The 16,348-nt window shown below is 45.0% G+C and overlaps 1 protein-coding gene across 3 annotated transcripts in view; it reads left to right on the top strand.

Annotated features, from left to right (window-relative positions):
• Positions 1 to 16,348, top strand: part of TEAD1 (TEA domain transcription factor 1) — a 273,397-nt gene that overhangs the window by 201,127 nt on the left and 55,922 nt on the right. For 2 of the 3 annotated variants that reach the window (XM_025356169.1, XM_025356168.1), the window contains exons 6-10: positions 6,202 to 6,213; positions 7,026 to 7,160; positions 8,335 to 8,381; positions 9,229 to 9,290; positions 10,496 to 10,620. In XM_025356169.1, the coding sequence (XP_025211954.1) occupies positions 6,202 to 6,213; positions 7,026 to 7,160; positions 8,335 to 8,381; positions 9,229 to 9,290; positions 10,496 to 10,620 (381 nt within the window). The remainder of the gene's footprint in view (positions 1 to 6,201; positions 6,214 to 7,025; positions 7,161 to 8,334; positions 8,382 to 9,228; positions 9,291 to 10,495; positions 10,621 to 16,348) is intronic. The other variant, XM_025356170.1, reaches the window with a different exon arrangement.

The following is a 16,348-nucleotide window of genomic DNA, read 5'->3' as shown; positions in this document are numbered from 1 at the left end:
CAAGGCTGCAAGCACCATGCTAAGTACTTGAAGCAGTCCTGAATGGAAGTGTTTTTATCTTCGATTTATAAATTAGGACGCACAGGCTTGGAATAGTTAACTGACTTGCTTAGAGTCACAAGTCTGAAGTTAATCCAGGGATATCTGATGCCAAAAGCCAAGCTCTTCGCAGGATGTCCTGCTGCCTTCCCAGAGAGTACTAGTCCAGGATGAGGTTCATTTTCCTGACTTGGGATGCTTTGTATTGTCTCCCTCCACTGAGCCCTCTTCATTGTGTCTGTATGTTTGAAGGAAACAGAAGATAAACAATGGGAGCAAGGACTCACTCTGGGACTTAACTTGAGCCTGGAGCCAGTTTGGGTTCCTCTGGCTCCTTGCTGTCACCTCCTAGAGAAAAGTGGGCTAAGGTCAGAAGGGTGCCTTCTCCCAGACACCTGGATCTGGCATGAAGCTGTCCTAAATCCCAGGCTTCCTGGGAGAGAGTCATGAGGCACACCTATGAGTTTGCTCATCTATAATTCTCATCTACAATCCTTTATGATGTGAAGCCCCACATCAGAGTTAAAGGAAATGCTGTTGACAATTTTAAAATACCAAATATAGCTGAATATATTTAAAAATGAACAATAGTAAAAGCCTTGAACATTTTTCCTTGGATGTGAATGGAGTCTTTGGCATTTGGAAATACAATAAGATGAATTAATTGCTACTTATTAGACAGTAAGTCAGGAGAAGTGTGAATGTGCCTTCTGTCCTCTGCATTAGCTGTTACCTGACCGAAATAGCCTCCTTTTGTATTTAGTCCTGCCTTTTCTAATGATAAGCAAATTAGAGATCATAGCTAGAAAAAAAAATAAAGTGCCCTCCATCCTTTCTCCAAAACCATAATACAGTTCTGTGATGTTTATCTGCTCAAGGGGTATGGCTAGTAATTGCAGAGGTCATGTGAATCCACATAGTACAAGATTAGAAATAACATCTGCAAAATTACTTATTAGGAAAGTATTTTATGTTTTGTCTTTTTCTGAAAAAGTGATTTTGTAAGCAAATTGCTGTCTTTCCTCCCTTGCACTATGTTATGTTGCTGGTTAAAGCACATTTGGAGAAAAAACATTTAATAACTGTCAAGAGTTTTTGAATCCATGGTCGTTTTTTGACTTTACTATTTTTTCTAATGTAGTTGATGGACTTCTATATGAATAAATTAGATTGGAATCCTATCTTTAAATTCTGAAATTATGGCCCATGAATAAACTGTTTGGAAGGTATTGATTATGCTGTTCATTAAAATTCCATATATGGCAGCTATCATATATCATATATGCAAGCATGTAACCTTTTTATATTATCTTTAAAATTTGTTCATGGTAATGCCTATAGAGTATGAGATAATTGATTTTGCAGAATAATCAAAAACTGGGAAGCAGAAGGAAGAGAAGGGAACAAGACTCCTCTGATATCCAGAATGATCCATGAGATGTCCTCGAGTTTTAAGAGTACAGCACTCCAGCCATGTGCATTTATGATACTGCTTGCCCTCCTGTCATGTATATTACATGTAGATATTTTCCAAACATTGTGTCCATTTCAACCATAAAAAGGAGGCAGTCAGCAGAACAGAGAGCTATAGCAGCAGTAACCTTGCTCTGCTTCATGAAATATGAAAGCCTGTTTTTACTAGGAACAATAACAATTTGTAAGGCTTCAGGCTGATGAGTTTATGCATGACACAGCCTGCTGGACCATGTAGCAGAGGCAGCACGACCATTGAGTATGGTGTGCTGGAAATTGGATAATGACAAAAGTAGGGTAGATGATGAGACAGGCATCCCGAGTCTCAGGTCAGTTGGACCATTTGTTCTTAGAACCCATCGTCTTCCCCATACAAAGTCCATAGACCCATGGTTTCTGCTCCATGCGTGTTTTCTGCATTGCAGGTCATGGGCTTGGATTGGGGTTCAGTTGGAAAAGGGAGATTTCCCTTTTCTTTCTCCACTCCCCAGACATTTGGCTTTTTATGGCCTCATTCTTTGTAATCTTAGGGATAGAGGGACAGAAAATCAGTAATAAGGAGTCAGTGTGAACTTGTCCAAACTTTTCTAGGATGCAGTTTTCTTATTCTTGCTCATATGCATGTGTGTGCTCTCTCTCCCCGCCCACCCGCCCGCCCCGTCTCTGTCTCTCAGAATATTTCCTGTAACCTAAGACTTCATAGAGCATAATTCAGTATTAACCTAACAGTTTTCCAGGATCAAACAATGTGCTCATCCTTTGTAAATATCATCCACATCTCAGAAATGTTGGTGTGAAAACATCTTAAAATTAGTGTGGTGTACAAATGTAGCATGTTTTTGAATTTGCCCAGCTTCACTTGTTTGGACAGGTTAGCCTCCTCCTCTTTAGAGCGGGGATGAGTAGTGAGGATAGAGTCGAATGCTTCAAAGTCTGGGATATTAGACTAGAGTGACACAGAGGAGCAATTCGCTCAAGTCTGACACTTAGAGTTATTTTTTCAAAGCCAGGCAGGTATCTTTGGGCTGAAAATGACAATTTAGAGATCCTTCCATTGAAATCTCTTAGCTTGGCATCCTTTTGAATTCCCATTTCAGGATAAGTGGGTCTCTAGTCAGACCCTTGGTTCTGATTTCAAGATATCCTGGTGGTGCTTACTATTTCCAGGGTCACATTAGATTTTAAACAAAACATTTTAATCCTTTTAATTTTCAATATATATTGTAGATAAAGGGGAGATGTTATAAAAATTAAATGAGTAGTCAGAGTAGATCAGCCACAAAAGGTAGGAAATCACTGGTATGGGCATTTTAGTCCATTTGCAGAAAATTGCCTATTCTCAAATAGGTAGGTCAAGTGCAGAAAGAACCTCTACTTGAGATAAAATTTCCTTTCCACACTTAGCTTTCTATTAGGACAGCAGCCAAGAGCTGCCCAAATTTTAACATCCTGCCATCTTCTCACTAGTAGTTTCCTTGACTATATGCATTAAAAAGTATTTGTTTATAATGGAATTTACCCTCATAGCTACAAGTACCTTTAAACCTGGAAGGACATTACACATAAATGTGCAACTTTTAATTTTGTAAATAAAGAACTTAGAAGTCGTTAAATGACTTGATCCACATAATGCAGCTCATTAATGTCAGGCAGGGACAGGTTTGGAGCCAGGTCTCCGGACACCCCAGTGGGTACACCTTTTAGAGTCTTGGAGCAAGTTGATGCGATAAAAGCAATTGATTTGTTCTCCTGCTCTTGAACTCCTGTTTTCGTTTAGGTACCTGGTAGAATGCTGGGTAATGAGAGAGTCAAACCTTACTTTGTTTAACAGAAGAAACAGATCACGTTCTGAAGCTGTGTGACAAACAGCAAAGATAGGTGCTTTTCTCCTTTTCCACACTGAGTTCCCTGTTTCAAAAAAGAATATCAAACTTGGATGAAGATTTCAAATGATTTTGAATAACCTGGCAGATGTTAAGCAGCTCAGTAAAGCGGGATGTGGAGATGCAGGGAACTCATTTCCATTTGGACCTGGACTTAGAATTCCTGAGCTGCCCCACCCAAGTGTGCACAAACAGATTCTGTATTTGGGCAAGCAGAACTGCCTTTGTCTGCAGCACTTTCAAACACGTGGAACTCTTCGGGTCTGTGAGAGGCTCCACGATGTTCTGGAATGGAGCCAAGCCCTCAAGTTCTTTTGTAGTTATGGGTCAGACGTGTCAGGCAGGCAAGACGTCTGTGCTGCCATTTTCCAATCCCCCTAGCCTGGGCCCCAGAGAAGTTGTAAGGCTTATTCTGTGCTGAGGAAGGCACCTGTGGTCATACCTGTGCCATTACCTCAGTTTCAGAAATCCGCCTTGAGAGCATTTATAACCCCCTCGTTAGGGATTGAGTGGCGTGGGGGCTGGAGTCCAAAGTGACTGGTCAAAGAGAAACCAATGGATTCGTATTGATGTCAGGGTGATGGCGATGGGGAATGGAGTAGGTGTGACTAGGGCTATGGTTTCTGTTCACGGGCTACCCTCTGAGGGAGTGGACCAGCGTGGAGCAGGTGAAGCCACAGAATAGCCAACAGTAGATCGCCTGACACTGAAGTCTGCAGTGTGGGCCCAGTTTGTCAGTTTATCATAAAATCCCGTCCACTTCAAGATTTGCCCTTTTCTTGGCATCCTCAGTATCTGAAATGTTTCAAATCTTAAAAGGTGAGCTGAGGAAGCTAGCTTTAGGTTAGAACGTTTGACAGATTAGCAAATGGAGCCCCAAGTCGAAGAATGCCATTTGATGAGAAGGAGATAACATCAGCGAAAGGATCATTCTGAGTCACTTTGGCCATTCTATTGAGACCCAAGAATCCTGTCAGCTTGCAGGGCCCTTGGAGTGTCACTCGGCCATGGGAGGTGTCATTACAGATGTTCATAATGACCTTGTGCATCCATGAAAAGCTGTTATTTGAGGCTCCTTAGTTTTTCAGTCACAGCCAGAGTAATATATAAGACATAAAAAATTAATGTGGCTGGGCACAGTGGCTCACGTCTGTAATCCCAGCACTTTGGGAGGCCAAGGCGGGTGGATCATCTGAGGTCGAGAGTTCACGACCAGCCTGACCAACATGGTGAAACCCCGTCTCTACTAAAAAGACAAATACAAAAATTAGCCGGGCGTGGTGGCACATGCTTGTAATCCCAGCTACTCAGGACGCTGAGGCAGGAGAATGGCTTGAGCTTGGGAAGCGGAGGTTGCAGTGAATTGAGATCGTGCCACTGCACTCCAGCCCGGGCAACAAGAGTGAAACTCCGTCTCAAAAAAAACAAAAAAAAGAAAATAATGGAAGTGTTAGGCTCTGTTTTCTTTTCTCCCCTCCCTTCCCCTCCCTTTCCTTTCCTTTTTTCCTCCCTTCCTCCTTCCCCCTTTCTCCCTCCCACCCTCCCTTTCTTCTCTCCTTTTCTCCCTCCCACCCTCCCTTTCTTCTCTCCTTTTCTCCCTCCCACCCTCCCTTTCTTCTCTCCTTTTCTCCCTCCCACCCTCCCTTTCTTCCCTCCTTTTCTCCCTCCCACCCTCCCTGTCTTCCCTCCTTTTCTCCCTCCCACCCTCCCTGTCTTCCCTCCTTTTCTCCTTCCTTCCTTTTCTTTCTGATGGGGTCTTGCTCTCTTGCGCAGGCTTGAGTGCAGTGGCTTGATGAACACAGCTCACTGCAGCCTTGACCTCCCAGGTTCAAGCAATCCTCCCACCTCAGCCTTTTGAGTAGCCAGAAGTGCACCACCCCACCTGGCTAATTTTATTTTTTGTGTAGACAGGGTCTCTCTATGTAGCCCAGGCTAGTCTTGAACTCCTGGGCCCAAGTAATCCTCCCACCTCAGCCTCACAAAGTGATGGGATTATAGGTGTGAGCCACCACACCTGGCCCTTCCCCTTTCCCTTTCTCTTTATTGGCTGTTTTTCAAAGGTTAATGTAAGCTTTTTGAAAATTCACATGGTCTTCCCGACAGTTATAGGGCAAAGTAGTATCTACACCCTGGGAACACCTAGCAGATCTTTTTTAGAAGCCCCTAACAGTTGTTTATGGGCTTTGATTTTTTAAAAAACTCCTTTGGCCTTGCTTGTGACACCTTGATGTGTTTTTTTCATCACCTTTGTTTATATCAGTAAGCATCCTAGCACCCTCTCTGCTGGTACTTGGTGTCTTAGCCTGAAGCTCCCTTTGACGTTCCCTGGAGGTGGAAAGCACTCTTTTTATTTTGATATCACCATTTTGTTTTTGCTTTGATGGCATTTGGGCCTGGAGTATAGACCCTCTATTGGCACCGGGAGCCTTTATATGCCTACAAGGCTCAAAGCCCTGCCTGTGCCCGCTGGACCTGTCTCATATCAGGAGGCTGACTATTTCTCCGTCTGTCCTGGGGAAGCCATAGAACCAGTGCAAAGGAGTTGGGGGGTAGTTTTTTATTATTGCTGTTGTTGGGTGCCCTTCTCAATCATTGCCTTTCTAGATAGCCATCTGGATCACTGATTCTTCCTAAAATGTGAGAAGGCCCACACCCCTATGCATTTTATTGTTCCCAATTATTATATGTTTGTGTACATACGTACATATATATATATATATATTTTTTTTTTTTTTAACCAAAGAAGAAAAAAAAAACATCCCTTTGTATGCAATCCTTTTAACAAATTGTTTATTATTGTATCCAGGTAACAAGCATGGTAAGTATTTTCACCAAACTGAGTATTCTGTATTTTAGCTGTGCTTGGCAGACTTTTTTGGCTAGCTTTGTGTTATTAGCCTTGGCTTTCCTAGAAAAGATCTGTTTAGGAAAAGGAGAAACCACGTACCTGTAGCATCCCCTAGGCTCCTGGCTTTAGTATGAACCCATGTAGCCTTAGCCCCACGGCGGGGATACCTGAGAAAGCATGCGCCCCGCCAGCATGCTGCTTGGCCCTGTTACCCCCACCCCCTGCTGCTTCTGAGCCTCCCCAACCAGGTGTCTGCAGGGCTTCCAGGCCTTGCATGACCCCAGCAGCTCCTGGGACCGTGGCCCTGTGACAGCCAGGACACACAGATAGGGCTCCTCAAGCTCTGTGGACAGTCCTACCCCAGTCCACAGCTACATGTCTTCGCTCACCCCTCTTCCCATCCGTTTGCTTAAAAGCAGGTCCTTTATTTTTTTTTTTCTTCCTTAAATGTTTTAAGTAATTGGAGAAATCTCCTTCTGGAAGCTGAAAAGCTAAATAAACACATTGTCCACTCTTCTGAGAGGCTTCACATTCTGTTGGAAAATGGATTTAATCCCTACAAAAAAGCGTTGCCCCATTGGGTCTTCCCAGTAAATGTTGAGAGGTACGGTAGGTTGAGTGTGGTTTAGCCTTCTGGCTGTGTTATTTATCCATGCATGTTTGCTTTTTTGGCCTATTTTGTGGCTCTGTATTTTAGTCCATGTGCTCGTGGCTGTGCCTGTGTAACCTGCCTGGTAGCCATGCATTATGTATTAAGTCGGTGTGTCACTGTCACCTTCAAGGATCAGACTGCAAAGGATAAGGCCCTTCAGCACATGGCAGCCATGTCCTCAGCCCAGATCGTCTCGGCCACTGCCATTCACAACAAGCTGGGGCTGCCTGGGATTCCACGCCCGACCTTCCCAGGGGCGCCAGGGGTAAGTCATGAGCTCAGTCCAGTAATGACAGCTGCTGGGGTTGGGGTTGGCATGGGCCAGTGTTAAGCCTCCCACCTCCATTTCTTGTCACGTGGGTCAGGTATGTGAGAGGGCAAAGGCTACCTTGTCAACTGATAACTGAGTCTAAGTGGTGAAAGTAAGGAGGGAAGGGAGGCAGAGAGCTAGAGAGAAAGAGAGGGATAGGAGAAGCAGGAGGAGAAGAAGAAGAAAAGAAAAAATGAAAAGGAAGAGGGAGAAAATCAGAAGAGGAAGGAATTCTGAGTCCCTGAAGACATGGAATTAAATGTGCCTTTCTGGGTTGGGCTCAGGCCTCTTCTCTCTTTATCTTTTTCCTGGCCCTTGGTCTCTGTCCCTCCGTCTTCAGGGGCAGCTAGCCCCTAAAGGGACAAGGTATTCTATTAACATTTACAATTTTGACACCTACCAAAGGCTGAGAAGCATAACATTATGTTGTAATCTCAATCCTCCAGGTAATCTTAAATGCTTCTTATTGTCATTGCCATTTTGCAGATGAAAAAGCTGAGGTTATTCAGTAGCAAAACAAGAGTTTGGATAGCTGGGATCCTAGTGGAATGGATAGTGATGTCAAGAATCAGCCCCAGGGCTGCTTGACTCCTGAGGCTGCTCTTTCCCTCCTCTATGTCATGCTGCGTCTCCAGCGCACACCAATCGCTGCAGGGAAGCTCTCTGCGGAGATGCTGCCTGCATTGCCTCTTGGAGCTCCTGGCCTTGTTCAAGCTTTGTCCTCTGCCTTGCTGGGCCTTCAGTGCTATTGAGGCAGAATATTATGCAGGGAATGTTTCAGAATGGAGGGAGGGTACATGGATAAATCAATCAGTTAAAATATTTGTAAGCACCCTGCAGCACACCCAGATCTTTGCTTAGGTGTAAGGAAAACACTGAGGAGCTGCTGCCTGCCTCTGCCCTTGGGGGGATTTTCAGGAAGGAGGAGCTAGAGGGAGCTCTGGGTTGCCAGGCCAAGAATATAGGTTGTGGTCTTGTGCAAGTGGTGACTGCATTTGCACTCTGGCAAGGCGATTCTGTTGGGTGATCAAACCTGCTGTCTTTTAGCAGGGGTTGCGATGCGTACGCATCCTAAACTGTGCTTTGAAGTAAACTCGTAAGTCTGAGGCCTCTGCATTTTGCCTTCCAGTTCTGGCCGGGAATGATTCAAACAGGGCAGCCAGGATCCTCACAAGAGTAAGTCTTGAGGGGTGGGCACTGACAACTAGGGGCTGGTACCAGCCCACCTGGGGAGAGCTTTTCCTGGGCCATACTGTCTCAGGGCCTGGAGGAGAAAGGAGCATTACACTGAAGTCCCAGAAGGCATCCCCTCCTTATTGTCTACTGAGGCCCCTAGCAGAAAAGAGACTGGCTTTTCAGATCTGGGAGAGGTGGAAGCACCTCACTGCCACCTTAAGTATTAGCAGTCGTCCAGCTGGAATCAAGAAGTGAACCCCTCTTCCTTCATGGTATTGAAGGCTGAGCTGTGGTCTTCCTTGCCTGAGAAAGGGCGGCACAGGTATTCCTCTAGCCCATTTCATTCTTGCTGGCCCAGTGGTAGGGTGGCTAGTAGACAAATCCTACTGATGCCTTGGGGGCAAGAAAAGAAAGATCAGTAAACTGGAAAATAAGGGCTATTTTGGGATAAAAGAAAGGAAATCCTGCCTGTATGCTGTAAAAAACCTTGCACTGTTTGGCCTAGAGAAGGAGAGCCTGAAGCATGTCCCACACTTTGCCTAGAAGCGGTGACTGCTTGACCTCAGAGGTTCAAAGGCAGATGTCACAGCACAAGGAATTAAGGCTGTCTTTCCAGCGTGTCCCATTGAACTGGCATGAGGCTTGGTGGTTTGATCCCTAGCTGGCTGCTGGTCTCTGTTGGTTTATGGAACAACTGCCTCTGCCTGGGCAAAGGCAGAGGCTACCACCTGCAGGCAGGGACCACAGCAGTGAAGGACCTCCCACTGGGAGGTCATGGTGGGACCTGGATAATAGCCGCTGCTGCAGATATGATCTCTGACTCTGTCTGCCATCTCTCTGTTCCCAGCGTCAAGCCTTTTGTGCAGCAGGCCTACCCCATCCAGCCAGCAGTCACAGCCCCCATTCCAGGTGAGTCTCCCTGAAACTCCCTTTTGGGAGCACAGCCCCACACAGTTAACAGCTGGGGCTGGCACTTTGTTCCCTGAGTCAAGAGATGCTCAACTTTGCCACAGCTGCACATTGCCCCTGACTTGCAGGATCCTTGGGTAGCCTGGAGCTCAGGAGGGCCACAGGGGTGACCTCTGCCAGGTCCTGATTCCCTTCAGTCATCTCCCAAGAGCTTTTCAGATGGTATAAGAAACAGGAAGCCTCATCGTGATTATCCTCAGAAGGTGAAGTTGCTGCAGCATATTCCTCAATAAAAACTGACCAAATTAGGCAGTCTAAGTCTTGAGGGTAGATAGGGTTTCATTCACCCTTTCTTAGATAAGTAGATTTTGGTGCCGCTACCTTTCTTCAAAGGAGAGAGTACATGGAAGCTCAAAGTGGAAAACATGAATCTGTCCAGCCTACCTGTCTCCTTCCCCACAAAGCGTACCCCCAATCCCCCCATATGCATGTAAAAAACCTTGCACTGTTTGGCCTAGAGAAGGAGAGCCTGAAGCATGTCCCACACTTTGCCTAGAAGTGGTGACTGCTTGACCTCAGAGGTTCAAAGGTAGATGTCACAGCACAAGGAATTGAGGCTGTCTTTGCAGCGTGTCCCACTGAACTGGCACGAGGCTTGGTGGAATTACTCCTTTGCACTACTCGAGGTATACAGTATAAAAGTCACTGCTCTGCCTTACGGATTCCCCAAACTGAAAATGCTTTCACATATTGCCCTGTTCCCCAGTACCATGGAGCATTCAGAGAATATTCTATAGTGCTAGTGACCACAGTCTTCAGGAAGATGGACAAACACAAGAAGTGCGCAGCATGTCCGGGTCTTACAGGAAGTCTTTGGAAGCATTCACTTCTCATTATCCCGTCATTCTTGGCTTGGTCCCCAAGTAGACCCCTCGGTCCAGGATGGATGTCCTCATGCTGCAGCCCTTAACTGTAGCTGAAGTTGGCTTAATGAGGAACACGTGCTTTGTGCTTATCTGACTGTTCACCATCACTGGGGTCCTCAGCCAGCATCTATCATCACCTGAGTTCTCCCCGCCAGACCTGGTGGAGAGGGGGCTGATGGCGTTTCCTTCTGGGTCATCTGTAGAGCCCTATTCCAGTATTTGCCTGAGGCCCAAGGGGAGGTGAGTGACCACCATCAAAGGTGACAATTGCTCTTTCAGGGTTTGAGCCTGCATCAGCCCCAGCTCCCTCGGTCCCTGCCTGGCAAGGTCGCTCCATTGGCACAACCAAGCTTCGCCTGGTGGAATTTTCAGCTTTTCTCGAGCAGCAGCGAGACCCAGACTCGGTGAGTGTGCCCAGAGAGGTGTGTCTTAAATCCAGGATTTCTTTCCTTTTACTGTTCACCTTCTTGCTTCTCTTTCTTTCCTCCTTTACCGCTGCTCCATGCCTGACAAATATCCTGTGTGAAAACAGGCCTAGTAAAGAATAGCCTTTTGATTAAGTAAAAAGGGATTCCTATTGGCAGATTTGTAGAAAACAGCAGAGCTAGAGGTGTATAATTGTCCTGGACCCCAAGGTGCTGTAGGGAATACTTGAGTCAGAGAGCGAGACATTTGCAAGCTCTTATGTTTTGTAAAATTTAACAAGAAGTAACATTTATTGAGCCTTGCCCCCCTGGTCCCATGCAGAGTTATTTAGATATATGATCACAATTCATCCTCATAAAAACCCTAGGAAGCTAGGTACTGACTGACAGATAAGGAAACAGTGTAACTTTCCCAAAGTCACACAGTTTATTTAGATATGTGATCACAATTCATCCTCATAAAAACCCTAGGAAGCTAGGTACTGACTGACAAATAAGGAAACAGTATAACTTTCCCAAAGTCACACAGTTAATCTCTGATGGATTAGAGATTCAAGCTCAGGTCCTGAAAACTCTAAAGCCTAAACATTTAGCTGTTATTCCATACTCTCTTTCCAACTCTGTTTTCTCAAGATAGCAAGTTATTCTCTAAGTGGCCAGCACTTTGGGAGGCTGAGGCGGGCGGATCACAAGGTCAGGAGATCAAGACCATCTTGACCAAAATGGTGAAACCCCGTCTCTACTAAAAATACATGGCCACGCTCATGTAGTCCCAGCTACTCGGGAGGCCGAGGCAGGATAATTGGTTGAACCCGGGAGGCGGAGGTTGTGGTGAGCCAAGATCGCGCCACTGCACTCCAGCTTGGCAACAGAACGAGACTCCATCTCAAAAAAATAAAAAAAAGAAGAAGTAACAAAATGGCACTTTAACAGTTTGCCATAGAGTGCAGCGCATTATAATATCATAAATACCAGTAACATTGGCATCTGGACTCTATTTGTCACTTTCTTCTTTCCTACCTCCCCCACCCCCATCTTGTACCCATCGTCCCATTGTTTCTCAGCCAGGCATTTCCCATACATATGTGATCCTCCCTTCTTCCCCACCCAACAAGCCCCGTACCCTTTCTTCACACCCACTCCTTGGCTGTGAGTATGAGCATTGCATCTGTGTGTGGGTGAGCCCAATCCTTAGTTTGTCTCTGAGATCCTCACCAACTCTCACCACATTCTCTATCTCACCCCATCCTTCCCATCTCTTAAGTCCCAGGCTCTCTGTGTGTTGCCTGGCTTACTGTCATTTCTATTATCGGGAGAAAGTGTCAGGAATGAGTTAAGAGCCTGTGGTAGATAACTGAGATGCTGAACAACTGGAGGTGACCTCTCACGGGAGTGTGTGCACTTCGGCTTGAGGAAAGGCCTCCCGTGGGGCAGAGGGGCTTGACCAGCCATCACCAGAGTGGAGAACCCATATGTGGCCCACTGATGTCTTTGTCCACAAATTGTGAACTTTGGGAGCTGGTGGAAAAATAGAGCTGCTTCCAAATTAGGGGGAAAAAATGAGGGAAGGAATGTAAATTGGGCCCATCAGGACAGTTACAAGCAAATGGGGCTATTGGGACCAGGAAGGAGAAGTGAAGGCCAATTGGATGACTCCTTCCAAGCAGCTGAGTGGCTAACAGGAAGAGTGATGGTGAGGGTTCCATCCATCTAAGTGGAAGGCATTAAGACAGACTGAAAGATGCCCTGCGTTACTCTGTACTGCTGGTTCTTTCTGGGAAGCTGACTTAGTTCTTTGGTTGAAGGCTGGGCTTTGGCCCAGATACTGCTTCTGCCTCTTGTAACTCATGTTTCCATGACACTTTGTTGTTTACGGAGTACTTTGTGGTTGAGTATTTCATTCCGTCCTCATAGTATCCCATCAGATAGGTTCTGTTTTTCCTGTGATAGGTTCTGTTTCCCCATTTTATGGATAAAGAAACTGAGGCCCAGACATACTAAATGACTTACTCAAGATATCTAGTCAGTAAACAGAGGGTACCAGGAGCCCAAATCTTGTATTTCAATGCCCCCTTTTCACTATCGTAAAAGACCACCTCCCAATTTTGAGGGTCTCTTGAATTGTCTTTTCAGTCTGAATATCTCCTGTGTGAGCAAATTTCTCTTTGCATATGACCGTTTTTTTTTTTTTTTTAGGAAACAGCTCCAAGGCACTGGAAGGCAAAAGTTCCCACGTGATTTTTGCTTCCCTGGTTAAAATACTGTGGAATCATTTATAAAAATTCTCTCTTTTTAAAAGAAATTAAAATATTGTAGTAGCTCCCTCATTGTTAACTGTACTCTCCAGTTATGGACCTCTTAGGGCCGAGAAGGCTTGATTGCCTTTTTTTGTTGTATTTGTTGGGCTAAATATTTTGAATCATTCAGACCATTCTACAAACATTCATGTGCAAGAAGCTGCACAGGAGAGGGGCTCATTGCTACCCAGACAGCCACAGCCTCAGCCCCTGGGGAGTAGAATGCCTAGTAGGGGAGACAGACACGAAACAGATGATTATCTGAGAGATCATTGCAACGTGCTGTGACTTCTAGGAAGGAAGAATACTGAACGCTGTAAGTAACAGGAAATAGGGCAAGCTTCCTTGAGGAAGTAGCCCTTAAGCTGAGAGATGGAGGATTGGACAGGGAGAGAATAAGGGAGCAGAATATTCCAGAGGTGATGAAGCTGAAGTGTATGTGGCAGTATATTAAATCGGTGACTATTGTAGGAAAGTCAGGACCCACTAAGTCACTAGAGTAGAGGTCAGAGATACGTGTTTTAGGTACATTCAGAATACACATAATAATCTGAATGGGTAAACTGGATCTGGCCTGCTGTTGAATAAAAAAGCTTGACTTATATAGACTCTAACACGTGACTTAAAAGGCCCTGAAATGAAGGCAGGCCTGGTGTAACACCCTTGGGCCCTTTGAGAAAGATAGTTATATTTTAGGGGATATGAATTGGGGACTGAGAAAAATTAGAATTTATTTAACAAGTACTTTTTGAGCACCGACTGCATGCCAGCCACTGTTTCAGGTGTTAGAAATTCGGTAGTGAACAAAACAAAGTTCTTTTTCTCATGGAGCCCACACTTGGGTGGAGAACACAAGAACTACCCAAGCAAATAAATACTCAGTATGTCAGGGGATGCTAACTGCTTATGTGGAATAATGGTCCTTTGTCACAACTGATTTTTTTTTTTTTTTTTTTTTTTTGAGATAGGGTCTTACTGTGTTCCGCAGGCTGGCCTCAAACTCCTGGGCTGAAGTGATCCTCATGCCTCAGGCTCCCGAGTAGCTGGGACTACAGTTATGCACTGCCATGCCCCAGCCTTCTTCACAATTGAAAGTTACTTGCTTTTTGGATTAAAAGTGTATAATTTCAGAAAATAATACCCCCAGTAGATATGTTGATGTTTCTGGCTTATATTATGTACTAAGTGATGTGCATTAGACATTACCAACCAGAGCTCTATCACTGCTGTGAAATTATTTTGCCTAACCTCAGTCGCTATTGTTGGTGTTGCTTCTGATATTCCTATGTTACAAACACTCATTCTGCAGTTGAACACAAGTGATTTAATGTGTGCAAATGAATGTGGCAGATTGTGAATAGGATCTATATTTGATTTTAGTGGACATGTGAGGGCCCGAAGGTTGGTTCTTGTGCTAGAGGGAAAAAGTGGTGGCTGACCAGTTGAAATGATGGAGAATTAATAAAATTATTTAAAGCATTTGACAGTATCTTAAGTACCAGCCTCTCAAGTTAAATACTGTGTGCTTTGTTGGACAAACACAAGGTGCTATTACAATCAAGGTATAATGGTACTTCAGGGCTAAGGTTACGCTGAAAAATTTGTATCATGTAGATAGTTTCTTTGGCTCTTAGAGTTTTTGTGACTTCTCAGACTTTAATTTTGCTGTATTTTTACTCCAACAACAGAAACATTAAGGCCATCTAAAATAAACTCAGCCGATACATTTTAACAAATTTGGGCATACAGTACTTAAAATTTAACATCCAACATTAACCACATTAATTTGACAAGGAAGCAAACAAAGTGACCAATAATTAAAGGGCCCTAAACAAGTTAAACTTTGCATTTGGATTCTCTAGATCTTTGTTACAGACAGACATGTACATAGGTTTCCCCCTACTTCCATGTAATGGCTTAGGCTCCTTAGACCCAAGGGGTTATAAAGTAATTTTAGTAGAGAAGAGAACTGATAGGTATTGCTGGCAAAAAAAGAAACTATGTAGCCAGGTTCCATGCTATTTGTCATTAGTGACTTCTTTCATGTTTACTGAGCTCTGTGAGGTAGGTTATTCTATTCCTTTCTACGGAAGAGGCTTAGAGAGATGCTGCCTTATAATAGCCAGCTTTGCACCCCAGCCTGCCTGTACCATCTCTTCAGAGAAGATAAGACATGATTGTTGGCCGGGTGCGATGGCTTATGCCTGTAATCCCAGCACTTTGGGAGGCCAAGGTGGGAGGATCACTTGAGGTCAGAAGTTTAAGACTAGCCTGGCCAACATGGTGAAACCCTATCTCTACTAAAAATACAAAAATTGGCTGGGCATGGTGGAGGGTACCTATAATCCCAGCTACTTGGGAGTCTGAGGCAGGAGAATCGCTTGAACTCAAAAGGCGGAGGTTGCAGTGAGCTGAGATTGCGCCACTGCACTCCAGCCTGGGTGACGAGTGAAACTCCGTCTCAAAAAAAGACATGGTTGCACACTTTGGTACCAGCAAAGCCAAGAGAAGAACCTTAGTTTGTCTCCTCTTTAGTCTGAAGTGGCCTTAGAACCAGCGTTTTCTGAAATTTACTTGTTGGCTCACCACATATGTCACCCTTGCCAACACTGAAGACTTCTTCACAACCCCTCCACTCCTAGCAATAGTGATGGCCAACATTTACTAAATATTTTCTGTGTGCCAACACTATGCATTATCTTATGTAATCTTTATGAAGTAGCTTGCCCAGTGTTAGACAGTCAACTGACATGGGAAATAGGATTTAGATCCAGGTCTCCACATCCTGAGATTGTGACCAAAAGGCTGTACGGTCCATTTGTATCTGATGAGTAGTCTGTTTTTGTAGCCCAGGGCTATAAGGAGCCAATGGGAGAATAATTAGGGGGATGATCGCCCCCTGCTGGCTCCATGTTGTGTGTAAACCAGACAGCAGCTTCCCCAAGTTGGTGGTGGTTTATGTTGGAGGAGAACCAGCGAATCAGTCCCTCTGTTACCTTTGGCTCTACTAGAAGCTAAGAGAAAAACAGCAGAGGGTGAAGAAAGGAAGGAAGAGTGTAAAAAACAGAGACTATTTGAGTTGGAAATACACTTTCTACATGATTTCAGTGTTGCATATCAAAGGACCTCAAGTGTTAAGTGTGATATCCTCCACCCAGGGTGGGCTATTTAAAAGGGGCCTCCCTGAAATCAGGGTCCAGTTTCTGGAGGCCAAGTTAGGTAGATGAAAACCGGGCCTGGCTGAGCTGTCAGCTAAATCCTGAAAGTACATAGGGAGTGGTTTTCCTGATAAAGCCTGGAGTGATTCCTCCACCTCAATTCTGGGGCACGGTGGGTTCCTCCAGCCCTCCACAGGGCAGCAGCTGGCAAAGCCCTGCCTGCTCAAACTGCCCGGGCACCAGGCTGTGTGT

The sequence above is a fragment of the Theropithecus gelada genome, chromosome 14 (genome assembly GCF_003255815.1).
Source record: "Theropithecus gelada isolate Dixy chromosome 14, Tgel_1.0, whole genome shotgun sequence".
NCBI classification, from domain to species: Eukaryota; Metazoa; Chordata; class Mammalia; order Primates; family Cercopithecidae; genus Theropithecus; species Theropithecus gelada.
This window is presented reverse-complemented; position numbering and strand designations above follow the sequence as displayed.